Genomic DNA, 19,167 nt, shown 5'->3' on the forward strand with positions numbered 1-19,167 from the left:
CAGCGACCGGTGAAGCAGTCCCTCAGTAAGTCCCTCTGCAGAGAATCCCACTGGAAATGCCTGCTGCTCTCCCTTCTCATGTACGGCTGCATGGGAGCTATGACCTGGTGCCATGTGACCAAGGTCACCCGGCTGACCTTTGACAGCGCCTACAAGGGCAAGTCCATGATGTATCACGATAGCCCCTGCTCCAATGGCTATGTTTACATCCCCCTGGCCTTCCTGGTGATGCTCTACGTGGTCTACCTGGTGGAGTGCTGGCACTGCTACATCCGCAACGAGCTGCAGTACAAGGTGGACGTAGACAGTGTGCACGAGCGGGTGCAGAGAATGCAACAGGCCACCCCGTGCATCTGGTGGAAAGCCATCAGTTACCACTATGTCCGGAGGACTCGGCAGGTCACCCGCTACCGCAATGGGGATGCCTACACCACCACCCAGGTGTATCACGAGAGGGTCAACACCCACGTGGCGGAGGCTGAGTTTGACTTCTCTAACTGTGGGGTTAAGGACATCTCCAAGGACCTGATGGACCTGGAGAGCTACCCAGCCACTCGGCTCCGCTTCACCAAATGCTTCAGCTTTGCCAATGTTGAGTCCGAGAACTCCTACCTGACCCAGCGCGCCCGCTTCTTCACCGAGAACGAGGGGCTGGACGACTACATGGAGGCCAGGGAGGGGATGCACCTCAAGAATGTGGACTTTAAGGAATACATGGTGGCCTTTTCAGACCCAGAAAACCTGCCCTGGTATGTGTCCCACTATGTCTTCTGGGTGGCTGCCCTGCTGACCCTGTCCTGGCCTCTGCGGGTGCTGAATGAGTACCGCACCTCCTATGTCCATTACCACGTGGAGAAGCTCTTTGGATTTGACTTTGTGGCCGTAACACCAGCTGAGGAGCGCTCCTTCTGCAGGAGGATGCCCCGTGTCAACACGGTGGACAGCACTGAGCTGGAGTGGCACATCCGGTCCAATCAGCAGCTCGTGCCCAGCTACTCAGAGGCCGTCCTGATGGACTTGGTGGGGCTCTCCAGCTGCACTAGCTACACTGCTTGCAGGTACGGGGGCTACCGGCAGAACTGCGAGCGGTGCCACAGGACTATAAGCAGCTCATCCATTTTCTCCCGCAGCGCCCTGAGCATCTGTAACGGCAGCCCCAGGATCCCCTTCAGCAGCAGCCGCTTCTCGCTGGGTCGCCTCTATGGCTCTCGGCGCAGCTGCCTCTGGCAGAGCCGGAGCGGGAGCCTGAACGAGCAGAGCTGCCCGACCGAGCAAACCCGCCTCTCCAGCCAGGTCACTGTGGAAGAGGAGGACCCTCCTGCTTACCAGGATGCCCTCTACTTCCCCATCCTTATCGTGCACCGCAACGAGGGCTGTATCAACCACGACCACCGTCACCTCCATCGGAATGGGTCCTGCATGGAGACTTCACTGTGAGCGGAGGGCGGCAAGGATCTCCCTCTTGATCACCGTGTCTCCAGACACAGGACTTGGGAAGGGAAGGGATAGCCAGGAAAACGAGGCACCAGTGCCCCACTCAGCATTTGGGATGGAGAGGTCACTGCTTCTTGGTCTCCAGGGATAGGCCCAACAGCTGCTGCCTTTCCTCCCAGCCACATGGCCCCTTTGATGTCATGGAGGTCGGGGAGGCAGCAGGATGGGCGAGCAGCAGCACCATCTGTGGCATGGCACAAAATGACAGACCGATGACCACATGCAAAAAATGGTAGAAAGGAAAGGACTGAAGGAGGGAGCTGGGTGCTGTAGTTTCAAGCTCTGACTCGAAAGGCCCCGGCTGGCTGGAATAGTGCTAAATGACAACTACCACCCACCTGCACCTGTGACCTCTGCCCCTCTCCCCAGTGCTGCAGACTTACTGTCTCACAGAGGGTCCCGCATGGGGCCAAGAGGATCAAAGTCTGGCAGCACATTCCCTTTGGAGCAGCGATTAACTCCTCATGCGCCAAAGATCCTGGGGCACCCGGGCCCATAGAGCTGAAGGGCAGTTTAGAGGAGATGCTTAAAACCACAAAGCCAACTCTTTCCCCCTTTTTTGAGACTGTGCTCCGACTGTTACACTGTCCTCAGCTGCTGGGATGGGCATCGCTGCCAGACAGCTCCTTAGAAAGCCTCAGCACTCCAGGGCCAAGAATCGGCATCCCCTAGGTAAAGCTTAAAGCCAATTACTTTTCCATTTGGGGTTGCAGAAAGCAGGAAGCAACAGGGCATAAACCGAGGAAAGGCCCTACCTGGCATTAGAGTGCAGTCACAGCATGAAGCCAGTAGGTCTGGCAGGAGAAGGCCCAGCCTGCAAAGCAAACCAAGGAGACCTTTGTGTGCTGGGAGTCTTCTGCAAGCCAAAGACACCCTATGGGGAAGGGGTGAGTTGGGCAGCTGGGGACCCCAAGGTCTTGAAGTGAGCGAGGTCTAGTCATAATTAATTCAGCCATGCAAGGAGTCTGGCGTCCAGGGAGGTTCAACTGCAGTTTACCTATGAATAATAGAGCAGGTTGGCGGGTCTCCGGGAGAGTAAATATTACATGAAGTCAAGCTGGCTTCAGGCTCCAGTAAGTAATACGAAGGGAAGCTGGGTTTGGCACAGAGTTCTGAGGGCAAGGAGAGGCTGGAGATGGGAGAGGGGTGGGGATGTAGAGAGGCCCAGAGTTTCTGCTGTCCATGCTGGTGAAGGGAAGAGCTGCTAACAATCTGAAACAATGCAACCCCTTTGGCCCATGTGGTTACAAAGAGGGCTCCTCTCAGCATGATCCTCAGCTCCTGTGCTCCACGCTCCTCTCTGAAGGGTTTCCACTGGCTCCTCAGGGGACTATCATATGCAACCTGCCCAACAACCTCTTTAGGTTGCCTCCCTCATAGTACAGACCAATGAGCAGAATCCTCTGGCTGGCTGAAAGCTGAACAGAAACAATCCCATTGATAATAGTCTGCAAAGGCCATGATCCCAGGTTCCGTACAGAGTCTGCGAGCAGGTTTATCAGAGGTAAAGGGCAGGAGCCAGTTCCCTGGGAGCAGCTAAACACCGGCAGTGGTGGCATGAATGCAGCTCCCTGCCCCACTGTGGGCGGAAACAGAACCTTCAACTCAGGTGTCTGCAGCAGGAAAAACCACAACAGTTCACCTTTCAGATCCCAATCCTATGATGGGCCCCCTGCATCAACACAGAGCCCCATTGGTCAGTGAGGGTCCACCTATGCAATCCAATAGCAGGATCAAGGCCTAAATGGGTCACTTTCTTTAAATTTCTTCCTGAAACTAGTGCATGTGGGTGAGATCTCCTGCTAGGTTGGGCTTGTGGGTGAGGCCATCAGGAGCTGATCCTGCAAACTCATGCTCCTGAAAATGATCCTTATAGACATGAGCAGTCACTTGAAGTCAATGGTTCTACTCGTCATGGGTCAGGGTGGCAAGATCAGGTCCTCAGAGAGCAGCAGCAATGGCCACACGAGGCATTTCTTTTATGCTAAACTACAGAGGGGGGTTAGAAATGAGGGGATCATTTTGGAAAGTGCTCAAGGAAACCCAGGCTGGCCCATTACCTGGCTGCAGTAAGTTGCCTTTGTCCCACGGTCACATCACACTGGAGTCTGAATGCCACCGTTTTTGTAACCCTGGAACGGACTGACCACAGTTGCCCGCCTTTCACCACTTCATATGCACATACCTAGAGGGATCGGCATCTCAGCAGGCTCCCAGTCCTGCAAACCCTTACTCATGTGAGGAGTCCTTACTGGAATCAATGAGGCTTCTTGCATGAGGAAGGATTTGCAGGATTGGGCCCATAAATATTTGGTGGTGGGAGGGAAAAAGGAAAAGTAGTCAAGGCTGAATTGTATTTTTTATAGAGATCTTTCAAAGTCTGTGCTAGGATGTGAGAAAGGAGTGATGAGATAGTGCCTCTTAGGCCCACAAACTCTGGGCTGGTTCTGTCTGTATTGCCTTCTTCATTAGAACATCACCGCACCTCTTGAACTCATTATAGGCTCACCGGTTTTCCTAAGGCCCCTTTTCCATTCAGCTAGCTGGTCTGTGCCTGTTGAATGGCCAAGTTCTGGCCTTGGCCAGTGATCCCCCCAGTCCCTGCTGTCCATCAGCCCTGTTGCATTCCCATCATCCACCATGGCAGAGAACGGCATGGAGCAACTCGCACCACTAGCCAGCAGCAAGCTTTGAACCCAAGCAGCAGCATGGTCCTCCACTGCTTGAGCTAAAGGAGTAACTCCAGTAGCTGGCAGAAGCAGCAGGCAGTACCAGATTTACAATGCACCAGTGGTGCCATGGAGCCAGCCCATGCTCAGAAGGGGCCCTGGCCTGCTCCACTTGCACTGTGCTCCAAGACCCTGCTGGCTCCCCCCCACCCACCACTTGCTCCTCTTGGCCTGCCTGCTGGCTGGCCAAGGACTCCTCTCCGCTCCATGGCCCTATCCCCTGCTCCTCTCAGCCCCTGGCCAGACCTCAGTGCACCTCTGGCTCTGGGCAGTCTCTGCTTCCCTCCACCTATGGCCTATAGGGTGTTGGGGCGTGGGGGCAGCTGTGTGCCGTGGCATGGGCCCACCCCTGAGGGGAAGGGGTACGCTGGCAACAAAGGGCTGGGCAGGCCACTGTGTGTCTGGCAACTGCTGGTTTGTAAATAGTGCCCTGCACTGGGCTGGGCGGAGCGGGGCCACCCCTGCCATGCCATGCCCCATTGCCCTTGGCTGGCCCCTCGCTCTCGGGACCGACCTCCCTGCGCCATGCTCCATTGCCCTCATGGAGGCCCAGATATGTTTGGTGCCGTCCCCACAAAAGGTTAATCCGGCCCTGGCAGTAGGACATGTCTATCCCTCTGCAGATCAGCTACAGAAAGGAGACAAGTAACACACACTGAACCATGCGTTACATTGCATTTGGTTCAGCCAGACCTCCCCCGGGCCATTTCTGCATGTAATGCTGGTGTACTGCTTCACTGATCACAGTGCCTGTACCACTCCCTGTATCCCCGCCCCTCTCCTCAGTAACGCTGTTGTGTTGGTTGCTTTCCAGAATCTGACATACCGTTAGGGAATTTCTCGAATAAGAATGAATACTTCACTAACTTCCCCTCATTTCCAAGATAAAGATCTTTCCCCATGTTTCTAACAGGACCTGAGACTGTTAGAGCTGAAAGAATTTTAAACATCTCATTGACTTTCCCCCCAACGCTGATGAAGTTTATTTTCTGTTCTGCTCCTTACTCAATGAAATTAGGCTGGTCAGTTTCACACTGAGTTTTCTAGTCAGTTTCACTTGTTATCAGGTACTAAAACAAAGACTGTTTGAACTGAAACTTTTTTTAAAACCTCATAGTTCCATTCAGATTTTGTCTTGTCAAACCCCTCCTCCCACTACAGAACCTACATTTTGGGCTTAAACGGTAGTGGCCCTTTAAGAACTGGTAGGTATAAATAACCAGGCCCTAGGCTATCCTGCTCCTCTGTTTCCATTGTTGTCTGCACACTATGCAAAGCTTCTGCCAAACCCAGACCTGGTAGAAGTGGCTACAGCTCCACTGGCTCTCTTATACCAATTGAATTTGGTGGCCAGTGCCTCATTCGCCTCTCACTCAGGGCCCAGTGCAACTCCTGTTAACGTCAGTAGAATAGCTCCTAGTGATGTCAGTGGGAGATGGTGGAATGTGCCCTTATGCCTTGTTAGAGGAGTATCCCCACTGAAGTTAATGGAGTTAAAATGGGGTGTGACTGGGGTATGTTAGAGGGGACTCAGGCTCTCTTGTCCTTCCCCAGCTGTTCCATTTTAAAGCTGCTCATGGCTTAGGTTAGGCTACACTTGCTATCTTTCTGTGCCCAGGTGCCTTAGATCCATGGATTTATCATAGGGGTCGGCAAGTCTTTCAGTTCCCCTAGGGTCGGGGGAGCCCACAGAGCAAGGGCAGGTTAGAAAGGTTTACTTACCCGCATCCTTTATCGCCAGTAGCAAAACTCTGCTGCCAAACACTCTGCCCATGAGCTTTGTCCAGTCCTTTTTCACACCAAGATTCTTTTCCCCTGGGTTCAGGTTCATCTTGGTCCTTAGATAGCTCCATTTTCACCCACACCACCCTCAAAGTGTCATTGGGGAGACTCCTACCAGCCAGCAAGACTAGGCTTCCTCTAGATACTGCTGCTGACTTGGCCAGAGGGTCTCTGCAGAGTGAGGGAGCCACCCACTGCCCCAGCACCTGGGACTGAACAAAGTCCCCCACAACCAAGTTCATGTTTCAAACACAGCGTCCCCATGTGGCACCATTAGGCTCACTAATGCTGCTGAGAGAAGTTTTGCCCCTCTGACTGGAATTCTCCACCACCAAAGCCTGAGCCAAGGTTGTCCAAGATTGCTTGAAGCCCCTCCAAGCTCTCACCCCACCTACCCCCTGTGGACTGAGGTGTTGCCTCTATAATGTCCCAAGCCCCTGCCAGCCCCAGGGAGAGAAAAAGCAGGTTCAGTAATCAAACGCAGGACTCCCACAGAGCAGCACTTGTACTGGCCCCACTAAGCCACTGCTGATTTGGGGTCTCCTTTAAGAGTAACTTGACATCTCATAGGCCAGCCCCCACTCTTCTTCAGCAACAGGGAGAAAAGCTGCCACCTGGAGTCCAATCTCCCACCATGAACTCCTCACCCATTTCTGATCCCCACTTTGAAAGGAAGGCAATTAACAGCCCTATCTCCCCTTTCCCCTGCAAATCTTAGGGCTAGCCCTGAGCCACCCTTTACCTGACGGTGTTGGCAGCACACGGGCCAGGTGCTAGGATACATGGGGAAAGCTTTTGCCATAGAGGGGAGGTTAAGCACTAGGCATCTCAATCTGATGAGGAAAGGGCAGCCTGTGTGTGTGTGTGTCTCTGTGCGACCGCACACAACAAAGCCTCTAACCAGCTCGGCTCTGCAGCCCAGCTGCCTCCTCCCTGCTCTCCTACGGTTAGCCCATTAATAAATCCAGCTGTCCACTTGAGTTAAGATTCTCCTCCCCCATCAGATAAGAGATTTTCACCGGGTAGTGGAGGAGTCCCCTGGGCTCCGGGGGAGGAAATGCTGAGATCAGACATGCCAGTGGCCAATTAATCCCTTTGAAATCCAGCAGGTTCTCCAACATGCTGCCTTTTTTCTAAGCGCTGCCCTAAGGCAGGTGGTAGCATGCAGGGCCAGCGCTCCGGGGTATCTGCCCATCACCCCTGCATCCTCCTGCGTCCCTTTGCGCTGGCTGAGAGCCTGCTGAGCGGATGATGACGGGAGCCGTGCAGCCACCAGCCAAGCCACTGGTACACACTAGAAAGTACCCTGATGGGGATGGTCACCCAGCCCGGGTCCAGAGGGAATGGATCAGAGCAGCCCCATCTATATGTGTCTCATCTGACTTTCCTGGACCCCAACGAGAAGGATGGCGGGGAGGGAGGAACTCCATCTGCCTCTCCGGTTCCCTCCTCCCCCAGTTCTGAGTTACAATGGAGCCAGGCATGTGCCTTGCCTGAGAGTGTGAGCAGGGGCTAGGACAAGCCCTTCCAGTCCACGCATTTCCCTCCCTGGGGAAGGACAAGCCACGGTCACGTAGGGAGACCTGGCTGCTGACTCTAACAGCATAGCGGATGTGCCACGTCTGGGCTGGGAGTGGAGCACAGCCAAGGGGCTGAGGGAGCAGGGATGAAGACAGGAGATGGCCTGGGCTGAGGATGAGAAACCTAGAGAGGATGGGCTTGAAGCAGGGACTCACAGCTATTGCCCCCCCCCACTTCTGACAGGCCGTTTAGTCCAGCCATTCACGTGGGGCCTCAGCTAAGAGTCCAGTGCACCCCCCTTACACCCATATTCCTATCCCAGGGGGCTGGGGGGAGAGAACAGCAGCATCCAGAACTGGTGCATGGGTTTATGAAGGAGTGAGGGGGCTAGTACATGTGTGTTAAACATGCATTAAACAGGAGGAACGAGGAACCTACTATGTGTCCAGTCAGGCCCACATGAATGGGGAGATGTTTTAATTCTCCAAGGGGCACAAGTTATTTACACTGTCAGCACAAAGCACCAATAGGGTGACTAGACAGCAAGTATGAAAAATCAGGGCAGAGGGTTGGGAGGGGTGGTAATAGGAGCCTATATAAGAAAAAAATCCCAAGTATCGGGACTGTTGCTATAAAATTGGGACATCTGGTCACCCTAAGCACCAATCCTCTAGTCTGTGTGGCAGTAACCACCACTAGCATTTCACCCCCTCCGGTTGGGATGGGATCCAGGGACCCCCATGTGGCTATAGGCTTAGCAGCAGTGTCTGAACTGGCCAGGTATCCATTCTCCCTGCAGTCTAGTGTCTGATCTCAGCTATGTCTATGCCGGTGATGGTGATTCCTTTGGCAGCTCGTTCGATTGCCTGTCTGCTCATTTTATGATAGCATGTTGCCCGATATCTAACTTGATTCTCCCTGTTGTATCTTAATCCCGTTACTTCTCCTCCATTGACTAATGAGAGTAATTGACCCTGCTTCTCTCTGGAACATCCCTCTCTGTATGAACAGACATGTACCCTCTCTCTTCAGCCTTCTCTTCTCCAGAGCCCAAGTGCCCATTTCTTCCAAGGTCTTATTACACAGACCATGTGCTTGCTGGACTGTGCAACTTTTTCCTGTCCAAAGATTCCTTCCTTGTATCCTAGCCCTGAAAAAACCCAGGCAGGGAGAGGGGAAAAGAGCAAAGCAAGGAGGGGCCATTATCCTGCAAGCTAAGGCTCATCTCAGGGCTGATTTTCCCTCTCCCAACAGCTCAGCAGATCCCTGCAGAGTGATTTTGCTCTCCGTGTTGTAGGTGCCTGGCGCTGTTCTCCCTGTACGTGTGGAGAGCAGAGTGGCCCCACCCCTACAGCCCATATCAGAACATATCCCTTAGTGAAGGTAGGAGCACGCTGGAGCTAGGTTGCAAAGCGAGGGGGAGGGGAAGGGTAAACTTTTCACATCCCTGTCCCAACCATTGCAGTCTCCCATACACTGGGGTTTGTTCTCAGCACAATGCTCGACACAGCAGGCTTTTACCCATGGAGCACGATGCTTGAACGGGACAGCAGTAAGGCCCCTTCTTTTCCCAGCACGTGAAGCAGCTAATGTAGTATTCAAAGAGGATAAGGTTAAATAATACTCGAGCTATTTTGCATTTCCTGTTGCTGCCATGCAAGAATCTGTCAAGTAGCATAGGCCCCAAGGTTTGGTTTTGCTAATTAAAGGGTGTGTGTGTGGTTCAGTCAACCCTAATCTGAATAGACATATTGCCATCATTTTAGCCATTATTATTTTTGCCTTTGAACCTTCCCCAACAGTGCTAGGTTCCCAAGCATTTTGCTAGTGCAGTGCAAGGAAGCAAAACTGACCAGCCTCGTATCATTGCCTGCAATGCAACACCTCAAACAAACTCCTGATGAGGACAGCAGGTGAATTTTCAGAATGTTCTTTCAGGTTTAACAATGGCAGGTGCTGTTGATAAGGCAGGGAGAGGAAACTTCTCGGTATAGCTAACCGCATGCATTCGAATATGAATCAGCCCCCACTCCAGATGCATAACCTGGCTTAAAAATGATAGGATTTTAAAAAATAAATACATTTGGGGTTCTTTTCATCTGCCTTTAGGTGTTTGAGCCTTTACAAGTCACATTTTCAAGCTCTTCTCCCCAACAACAAGGACTTAGAACTTCTTTTTTTTCTTAAATGAAAGTGGAGACCCTCACCATATAACGTGACTCCCGAGCTGGAGCTTAATGAAGAACACCAACAAACACTGCTTTTAAGATGTGATTCTTGACAATCCAGGGCTGTGCTGACAACCAGCCAATTTTCACTATGGAAAATGTAGAGGCTACTGTTTGCTCGACTTTTAAAAAAAACCCTCTTTGCACCTAGTACTCACAATCCAGAGAAATAGCCCTTTGCTGCCCTTTGCTTCCCAAGTAATTAGTTAACTTTTCATCTTTTGTCCAAGTTCCGATTAGGTTGAAGTAGCAAGTGAAGACACGGGTGATTTTGCTCTACTCACTGCCTGGGAAGCAGGCAGAGGGAAGGGCACTGGAATGGATATTTTCAGCGGGCGACACTCTTTAAGAAGAGCAAGATGGCTGACGCCCACGAGTGTGGCCTTTACATGCAGGACCCTGTTCTGCAACCGGCTTTACAAGAGTGGTCCTCTGCACCTATGCAGAGTCCACTAGGGGCCTGCCTGTGGGGATTCAACCGTAGGATTGGGGCCTTAATCTTTAAGAAGACAAAAAGGGTGATAAGCCAAGTAGCACCTGGTTTCAGGGGCAATAACGGTATAAGATCGCCCCTCTGATTTAAGTATTACTCCAATGGTGAAATAACATCCTTGGCCTTTTGTTCCAGCCGTTCAGATTACAACCCTGGTAATTTCTGTTTAATTATCACACAAGTGATATTTTACAGCTGTCAAGTTTAAAACCAGGCAGTGGAGCTGCTACTGTCCTGCAGTATACAGTGAGAAGTGCAGTATGTATGGTGGAGATCTGAAATATTACTGCACCAGCCAGAATTCAGATTACCAAACCATGGGCAGCCATAGAGCTCCAAACAGAATGAATGCTTTCTTTTAAATTAAATTAGTCTTTGTTGAAGAAAATAAAATATATGGCTACCTGGCTCCATGCTATCCAATACATGGCCTGTGAGTTAAACATCAGGCCAGTTGTATATTCCAACTGAAATGCACATGTTGGCATAGAGTTCGCATAGCCTGGATGTGTGATGTGTTGGGTCATATACAGTTTGGAACATAGAGTTGTTGTTTTTTTCCTCCCCCTTGTGGGCACTGCTAACTTTAGTGGATATAATGGGCATTTTGGAAAGAAGGGGAAGGGATATAGCCAAGGTGCAAGTAGAAATTAATTGGCTGTGTTCATCCTTAGTTGTAACTCTGTTGAAGCCAGCGGAGCTACACAAGGGTGAACATGGCCCATCTTCTCCACAGCTTCACTTCCCTTGAATCCAATCTAATCAATCCTTGCAATATCTATTTTATGCCTGGAATTAACTTTGGGATTTTGCTAAATAAATCACCTTCCAGAATCTAACTGGTCTTCAATGGGCTTGTGAGATCCAGGTATCCCTGTGGCCAACCTGTTGTCAGGAGGTTCTGCTCTCCTCCCTCCGTCATGGAACCTAGAGTTACACTTTGAAGGGGAACCTTATGCCCAAGGATTTGATCTTGTCAGCTGCATCGAAACAAACAAATTGACCACTGCCACCTAGGGCCAGGAGGATTCTTCTCCAAAACAGCAACTCTTTCCAGCCAGGACATGGCATTTTCCACAGCATTCCTGCCTACAAGTTCCAAGGTCTAAACTAAACTTGGAAGAAGCCTCATGTACTTCCCCTTGTTCTCTCCATGCCTGGTCTGTCTTTGGGGCAGCGTCTTTATGAAGTCCAAGGAGATCATCTTCCTGCAATCCAGAGCCAGTCTCTACCAGCGGGTACATCACCCACCTATGCAACACTTTCAGAAACTGCTGAGGCTTCAGGAGTCCATACCAATGTGCAGTATGTGCTTCTGGCACCAGTGACAAGCACAACGGCCCATGGAAACCAATTGGTCGTTGGTGGTGGTGTTTTGTTTTTTTAAAACTTAAGACTTTTAATGGGGAAAATGAAACTTTATGGGAACACATGAGCCCTTCCAGAAATATTGCCAGTTCTTGGAACTTTAGGGATTTTGTAGATCACCCACTGTGATTAGACTTTAGTGGACTTTGCAGAGCAAACACACACACACACACACACACACGAGGATCACTCACTCTCCATCAGTGCAAGCTGCTTCTGCAATCTTAGCTATTCACGTAGTGAAAGAAACACAACATAGCTACAATGAGTCAAGATGATTTAGTACTGGTATCAGTCACACGATTCTAGTGTCCATTAGCTGCACTGTCAGCTGACATCTAATGAGTTCTGACTTTGGATGGCAGCCCTTGAAGCAATCAGGGTGAAAAAGGATTCAAAACATAGGCCTGAGAATACAAACAAGTCTCCAGAAGCAGGAGCAGATACACGAGATCAGGTGATAACAGATGGAGTCTTCCTGTTCAAGTTAGGGAGAGAGTTTTTTTTAAATCAGATTTTTCTTCTGGGGAACAGTTGGCCCTAAGTGATGACATTAGATGTGGGGAAGGGGAGGTGGGAGAATGACATAATAGATTCTAGGCAAGTCTATGCTACAGCGCTACATTGGCACAGCCACACTGATGCAGCTGCACTGCTGTAGCACATCCAGTGTAGATGCACTGTGCCAACAGGAGAGCACTCTCCCATCGGCATAATTACTGCACCTCAGTGAGAAGCATAAACTATGTCAGCAGGAGAGCGTCTCCCGCCGACAGCTCCAGTGTGGACAGCACAAAACTTGTGTTGCTGGGGAGGGGGGGCACTTTTTCATACCCCTGAGCAACGTAAGTTAGATCAACTTAACTGGTAGTGTAGACCTGCCCTTTGAGAGAGGCATGATGAGATAACATCTTTTATTGGATCAACTTCTGTTGGGGAAAGAGGAAACTTTCAAGAAGAGCTCTGTGGAGCTCAAAAGCTTGTCTTTTTTCACCTCTGTGGAGCTCAAAAGCTTGTCTCTCTCACCAACAGAAGTTGGTCCAATAAAAGATATTACCTCACCCTCCTTGTTGCTCTGATATCCTGGACTCGACACAGCTACAACAGCACTGCAAACTAATGGATTCTGCAGTTCTGTGAAGCTTCACTCAATACACTGTAGAGCTGGTTGGAAAAAAAAATCCCAACAAAATGTGTTACAGGAATTTCTCAAAAGTTAGAGAAATTCAAAATAGAGCTAGAGAAAAATCCTGAACAACTTTTGGTAAAGGGTTTTTTTCTTTTTCCCTTTTATGCTTGAAAATTGAATTTTTGATGAAAAATTTATTCATACCCCTCACCAATTTGAAAAATTTCAACCACTTCCACTAAATAGTCGGGCCTCAAGGAAAAAGAGAACAAAACAGAAGGAGAAAATAGAAAAGGATAAAGTTGTTATATCGGTAGCATTCTAGATGGGCTGGATGATCCAGAATAGATGCAGGTGTCTGAAATTCTCCTCTGCAGTCATCCAGGATCTGAAATGGTCACAGACGTGTTCCATCAAAACAAACTGGCCTGGTGCATACGCAGAGCTAGTGAGATGGAGTCCTGTGCCAAAATTTGTCAAGTTGTGGTTTTAGCTCAGAGTAATCCATTATTTACTGCAGCAGTTCAGTAAATGACAAAATGATGCCTGTTTCATGGGAAAGGAAGCTGATCTCTGGCCTTCTGTGTGTGGAGGTGGTTGTGGAGTTTCACGTTTGCTGCAGTGAGTGTATGAGCTGTGAAGGGCAGGGATAGAAAGGTGGTGCCAATAAGCATGTGGTGAGAAGTGTTTTAGAGCATCCTAGTCCCCATGTCTGACTGGAATTGGAGAGCCATTGAATCCTTCCCCCAATCTGATACTAGGCATAACTCCATCCAATCTCATCTTCCCGATTCAGCTCCCAACCATAATCCCACTGACATGACCAAAGCCTGAATGACCATCCCACCTGCTCCCTTGAACCCCTGGATCAAGATGGAATGCTGCGATTGGGAGTGGCCTCATTCTGCACTATATTTCGGCAGCCACCGGCCATGTTGTCAATTTCCATTGGCCACATTTTCCCCCCCGAGGGCTGCACAAACCTTGGATTAATCTGTCTTCTCTGGGGACAGCCACAAACCCACTTCTGTGCTCTGTGATGTGACTTGGACCCATGAGGGAATTCCTTTATTCTCTAAATCACTGCAGCACAGCCATCATTCCTTCAGTCATGCTGGTTGCTACACTCACAAAAAAACCTTCCCCACTGCTTCCTTCACTCCTTGAACGCATATAGGCATCTATGTCAGAGCTTTCCAGAGATTCAAGAAGAAACGGTCCCAAAAGATCATGACACCAGAGCGTAAAAAGCCCTGCCATATTGGTTTTCCTGACCTCCAGGACTCAGCAGCTGAGAGATAGATACCTGCTTTCCCTGAGCAGAGGGGCCAGCTAAACGAGGCAGAGGAACTCCAACCACATCGCTATAGGCACGAGGGACCAAAAGGCACGATCACCATCACAAATATCGTACACAGAGATGCGTTATCTACAGGGCCCTTTATAAACACAGGACCCAGTCCTGCTGCTGCTGATGTTGAAGGAAGCTTTGCCATTGCCTTCAGAATGTGCAGTGTCCAACTCACAGATGAAGCTCTCTGCCCTGAGGCGCTTCCCGGCTGGACAGAGTCAGATAAAAACTGACTAGGCAGGCCAGAACACAGTGAGAACTCAGCATAGATCTTTTTAAGTGGGAGTGGTGAGCATGCTATAGTCCAGTTGCTTGGCATTTGTGGGCTTTGGGGAAGTGGTGGCTTTTCAGGGGGTGGGGGTTGGCTGGAGAGGAGGAAGGAGCCTGAGGCACGGGGCTACGGAGGTTGTTACAGGACAGAAGATGGCATGGGAGAAAACAGTGGAAGGCAGAATCAAAGGGAGCGTCAATGTAGAGCGAAAGGTGTGCAATGGACATTCTGAAAGGAGAAGTCTCCTTGGCTAAGGAGACAGCTGTGTGAGTAACGCCTGGTGTAACTGCAAGGCCTGAGACACCTTAATTTATCAGAGCAATACCATTGCCTCCCAGGCTGGTGCTCTCAGCCCACTCTCCAAGGAACAGATGAGCATTAACCACAAGGGATAACGTGGCCAGAGGCCCAGATGTACAATTGTTGCTGGCTCACAACTAAATTGCCTTTCGCCTCTAGAGAAGCTAATCCATCCAGGCCAGAGGGGATAGTGTTGGTAGGGATCTGGCAGCACTTGCTTTCTGAAGCCTGGCTAGTGGGAATAAAGCTCTTTATTCTTTAGCTATGCTCTCAGCCTAATTTAACCATTTGCAGGCAGTGTCTCTACACTACCTCACATCTCCCCCACTCCCTACAACCCTCCCCACATAGGACACAAGCGAAATGAGTTCAGAGGGTTTCGTTCTTACTCCCCTGTGAACAAAAGTACCGCTCTGCAGCGAGCCAAGAGTAGAAGAATTGCAGATCAAGAGCGAGATACATCAGCAGAGCTGTGTGGGCCCTAGGACTGAACGAGAGTGTGTGAGACAGGGGGTGGCAGGTGCAGACTGAGGACAATTAGCAGAGCTGTGTGGAGAGCTCAGGAATGGAGTAGAAAGGGGAGCTATCTGGCCAAGGCGAATTAGCAGGGCTAGGTGGGAGGAATCTGGCCAACACTATGCATGGTTCAGACCAGCACTCTGTCCCTCATTTTATGAGCATCACATTTGTTCACTAATTCGTTTTTAAAAACCCCAAACAGGGTTTCAGGCTATTCTGCGACTGGGCACGCAAGGCTCCACCCAGTCCCTCAGACTTTTTCAGCCGCCATGGAAATGACTGGCCGTACTCTGCTGTCTCAGGGTGACACACAAACCCACCAGGACTCGTCTTCCCCCCCGACTCCAAATTGCCATTCTCCAGCCGCTCTGGCTGGCTGAGTGCACAAAAGGTAGACTAAGCGGCAGTAGAAATGCTTCCCCACCCTGGCAGCGAATAGAGAAAGCTCAGTCTGGACAGTGCCAACCTAATGCAGGCCAAATGAAGGGGCTGAATGAAGTAAGGAGTTCTGGGCATACTCACCCCCCACATTTCCCAGCTAGTGCTGGAAATTAACTAGCCCATTTCATGAGACATTGCTGCTCTGACACCAAGAACTTACACCACTGTTGCTCACAGCAGAAGCTGTGAGATTTGGGCAGCCAGCCACAGAGATACGTCCCTTCCACCGTATGCATTCAGATCAGAAGCCCAGCTTGCCATCTGCTGCTTTAAGGAACCAGCTTTTCGCCCCATCCAGCTCAAGTGGAGGCACTTACTTGCACACTTAAAACAAACGCTCTAGTGTTGTTCACAAGAGCTCAAAACTCTAGAAGCCGCTGTTTATGCGCCCCTCCCTCCGCGCACACACAAAGAAATGCTGTCTCATTTGATTGGCTCGCCCTGATTTTGCCCCTTTATGCTGCTGGATAGGGCACAAACAGCATTTGGGGATTATCAACATACAGCCAAGTGGAGCAGAAACTGCTCTCAGACTTAGGAGCTGAAGGTCATTCATTCCTAGCATTGCAATGAGGTCTCACAGTTGACCTACACCTTCAGTGTCCTATGGGACTGTTTGCCTCCCATAGCACTAGTGAACTATTGCTAGTGAATTATTCATTCCATTAATTTGACCTTATTTCTGTTGCCGATTGTCCATGGCCAGACTTGGATTTTTACTAAATGGTTTGTTATTTGAAATTGTTCAAAGATGTGTAAATTAACACATTATTCACTTCTGTGGGTCCATGTTTGGTGGGAGGAGGAGGGGGCAGTCACCCAAATCACATGGTTTCATTTTGGTACCAGAGGAGGGAAGTCCAAGAGATTTCAAGATGGCTGCCTGAACAGACATTCCCGAGAGTCTTGGCACAGGTATGCATTTGTAAGATAGCTGCTATAGTTCAGCTGCTTGCAAACTTTTCTCTGTTTACAGGAAGAAGGTTGTGAATGCCCTGGAAGGCAATTTAATACAATTTTTATTGTAACCAAAAAAAAAAAAAAAAAAAAAAAAAAAGGGTTGTGAATATTTAAAAACTATGCTTGCCCAGTTCTAACCACCTCTCAGGGCCGATGCTGCCAAACAAACCTACTATTCTTTGTGTATTTGGTGGAGTGTGGTTTACGGTACATTTTGGGAACACAACCGCTTCCCACACTGAACTTGTTTTCAATGCATCACCCTGCTCTCCACGAAGTGGGCTGCACTTGTAATATAAAGAGTTGGTCTTGGGACAAATCTAACCCTTTCGTAACTGGTCCATCCACATCATTGGGAGTGGCACCTGCCCCGTGTGGCTGAACATGGTCCCTGGGCTTTTGCAAGGTTACTAAACAAAATCTCATCTACTTCAGCTGTGTCATAGAATATCAGAGTTGGAAGGGACCTCAGGAGATCATCTAGTCCAACCCCTGCTCAAAGCAGGACCAATCCCAAATTTTTGCCCCAGATCCCTAAATGGCCCCCTCAAGGATTGAGCTCACAACTACTGGGTTTAGCAGGCTAATGTTCAAACCACTGAGCTATCCCTCCCCACTTCTTTAAGAAAATATTTGTAAACTTAAAAACACCCATCTCAACAAAAAATGCTTAGTGGTGGGTAATGAGTAGCTGATGTTCTGGAGAGGTCTTGACAAAATCTTTTATAGCTGCTGTGGCTGGCTTTTCTTTTGTTGGGGATAGCCCCTGCAGAACACCACAGCGTTGATGTGTAGCTTGGAAGGGAGTAAATAGTGTATGTTGATTTGCAAGGGCTTTAGGGTAGTGCTGTTGACACACCTCTAAGGTGGCCATTGCTGCTAGTGATAACCTCACACCGTATCCTTTCTGATCTATAAGGCCAGAGCATCAAGCAGCTAAGGGTCCCATTGGCCTGGGGTCCGCAGGCAGCAGAGCCACGAGCGTTTGTATCCGCTGGGTGGAGCGAGGCACCGGCGGGGATCTGTCCAACAAACTCTTTAGTGAGCACTGGGAACAGTTTTTACTTTTAAATATGTCAATATGATCTAGCTCTGTCTATCTGTCTCTCTCTGTATAAACAGTATATCACAATGTTGCCTTTTCTGTTGGAAATATCAGAGTACAAAGATTGTAAACCAAATCGGTGTAATAAAAGTTCCAGATGATTCACTGACTCCGGCCTCAGCTGTGGGTTTGTTCATGTCAGAGACTCTGTAATGTTATTCACTGGTAGTGAACATAGGACAAGTAGGCTGAGGCCAGACCCCTCTGTACACAGAGGCAAAAGGACATTATCCTGTGAGACCTGTCATGGCTCAGTGTTCTTGCAGGAGGGATGGACCAAAGGAGGGGAGTCAATCAAGTGGCCCCTTTCCCATCACCCTCCTCAGGTGGCCAATAGACTGGGCCCAACAAGTATTTTCCCCTCCAGGGAAGAAGTGTGTGAGTGAGGAGACAGAGCCCTGGCTGCCTCTTACTCTTATGCCACTACTCCTTCGCTTCCCTTCCTTCCAGTTGTGATAGGTGGGGAGCCCTCCCTCTGAATGCAGGGGAAGCAGCTTTGTTTTCAGCAAAACAGCTTGGCTTTCCTCTGAGCAGGGTGCACAGAGCTGCATGGGTTCTGGCTGGGATGTTACAGCTCTCCTACCCCTAGATTAAAAAAAGTTTGGTTAAAAACAACCACCATCCCTAAGACAAGTGTCCTATTCAAAATGAGCCTCACCAGTTCCCACAGCAATGCCACTGAGGAGCAAAGGCAGAACAGCACATAACCCTTCCTAAGAGGGGGAGATCTATTGTTTATGGAACATAGCTCGTTAGCGTCATCACGTCTGTCTAGCATTCTAGACAGCGTTTGTAAAAATACATTCAAAGCCTCAGCTGGGTCAATAAGCAGAGAAAAGCTTCGGACCTGCAACAAACAACATTCTCCCCTCCCCAACCTCTACATATCCTGTTTAACCGAAAAGCCTGAAATAGCAGCACGGCCTGAAGGTCAGATCTGGAACAGGCCACTTTGCTTGGAAGATGCTCCGCTGTTTCACTGTGGGGACAAAAGGCTGTTGCTTGGGCTCACTCCCCCTCAATGGTCTTGGCTTAAGCTTATTACTGGAACGCTTTCCAAAACCTGGGAGGCACCACAGGAATCATAACTGGGTCTCAAGAACTTTGGGGGTTTGAATTCAGAGGCAAGTTGCCTCCATGAAGCCACATCAGATCCAATCACTACCCCACATTAACCCACGTGCCAGGATGACATCATAATGCAAAGCCTGTGTTTTGCAGTTACACATTAGAGAAGTTACCAACCTGCTTAGGATGTTGTTAATGAAGAATTTGTTCTACTAGTAAAGTTTACACAATCCTCTGGAAAATTATGGCTGAAAAATATCCTACACCACAAGTTTGGAACAAAGACAAGACAGACATACAGGTGACTGAGTCAGCAAGAGTTCTCATTACCACTCACAAATACTCCATAAGCAAAAAATTCATGTTACCTAAAGATTTGATTTTCTGCTACAGGTGGAAACAAAATAT

At 49.6% G+C, this 19,167-nt stretch overlaps 2 protein-coding genes across 5 annotated transcripts in view; one reads left to right on the forward strand and one right to left on the reverse strand.

The window, feature by feature from the left end:
- Positions 1–17,800, forward strand: part of TMEM151B (transmembrane protein 151B) — a 33,728-nt gene extending 15,928 nt beyond the window's left edge. Inside the window, exons 2-3 of one of the 4 annotated variants that reach the window (XR_006280167.1) lie at positions 1–2,381; positions 9,636–17,800. Coding sequence is in view for 1 of the 4 variants with exons in the window: in XM_043511589.1 (XP_043367524.1) it covers positions 1–1,437 (1,437 nt within the window). In the remaining 3 variants the exon portion in view is untranslated. The other 3 variants (XR_006280168.1, XR_006280169.1, XM_043511589.1) reach the window with 3 other exon arrangements.
- TCTE1 (t-complex-associated-testis-expressed 1) overlaps positions 16,700–19,167 on the reverse strand; it is a 12,163-nt gene continuing 9,695 nt past the window's right edge. Inside the window, 1 exon segment of the mRNA XM_038396475.2 lies at positions 16,700–18,670. The gene's annotated coding sequence lies outside the window, so the exon portion shown is untranslated.

The sequence above is a fragment of the Dermochelys coriacea genome, chromosome 3 (assembly GCF_009764565.3).
Source record: "Dermochelys coriacea isolate rDerCor1 chromosome 3, rDerCor1.pri.v4, whole genome shotgun sequence".
In the NCBI taxonomy this organism is placed as follows: domain Eukaryota; kingdom Metazoa; phylum Chordata; order Testudines; family Dermochelyidae; genus Dermochelys; species Dermochelys coriacea.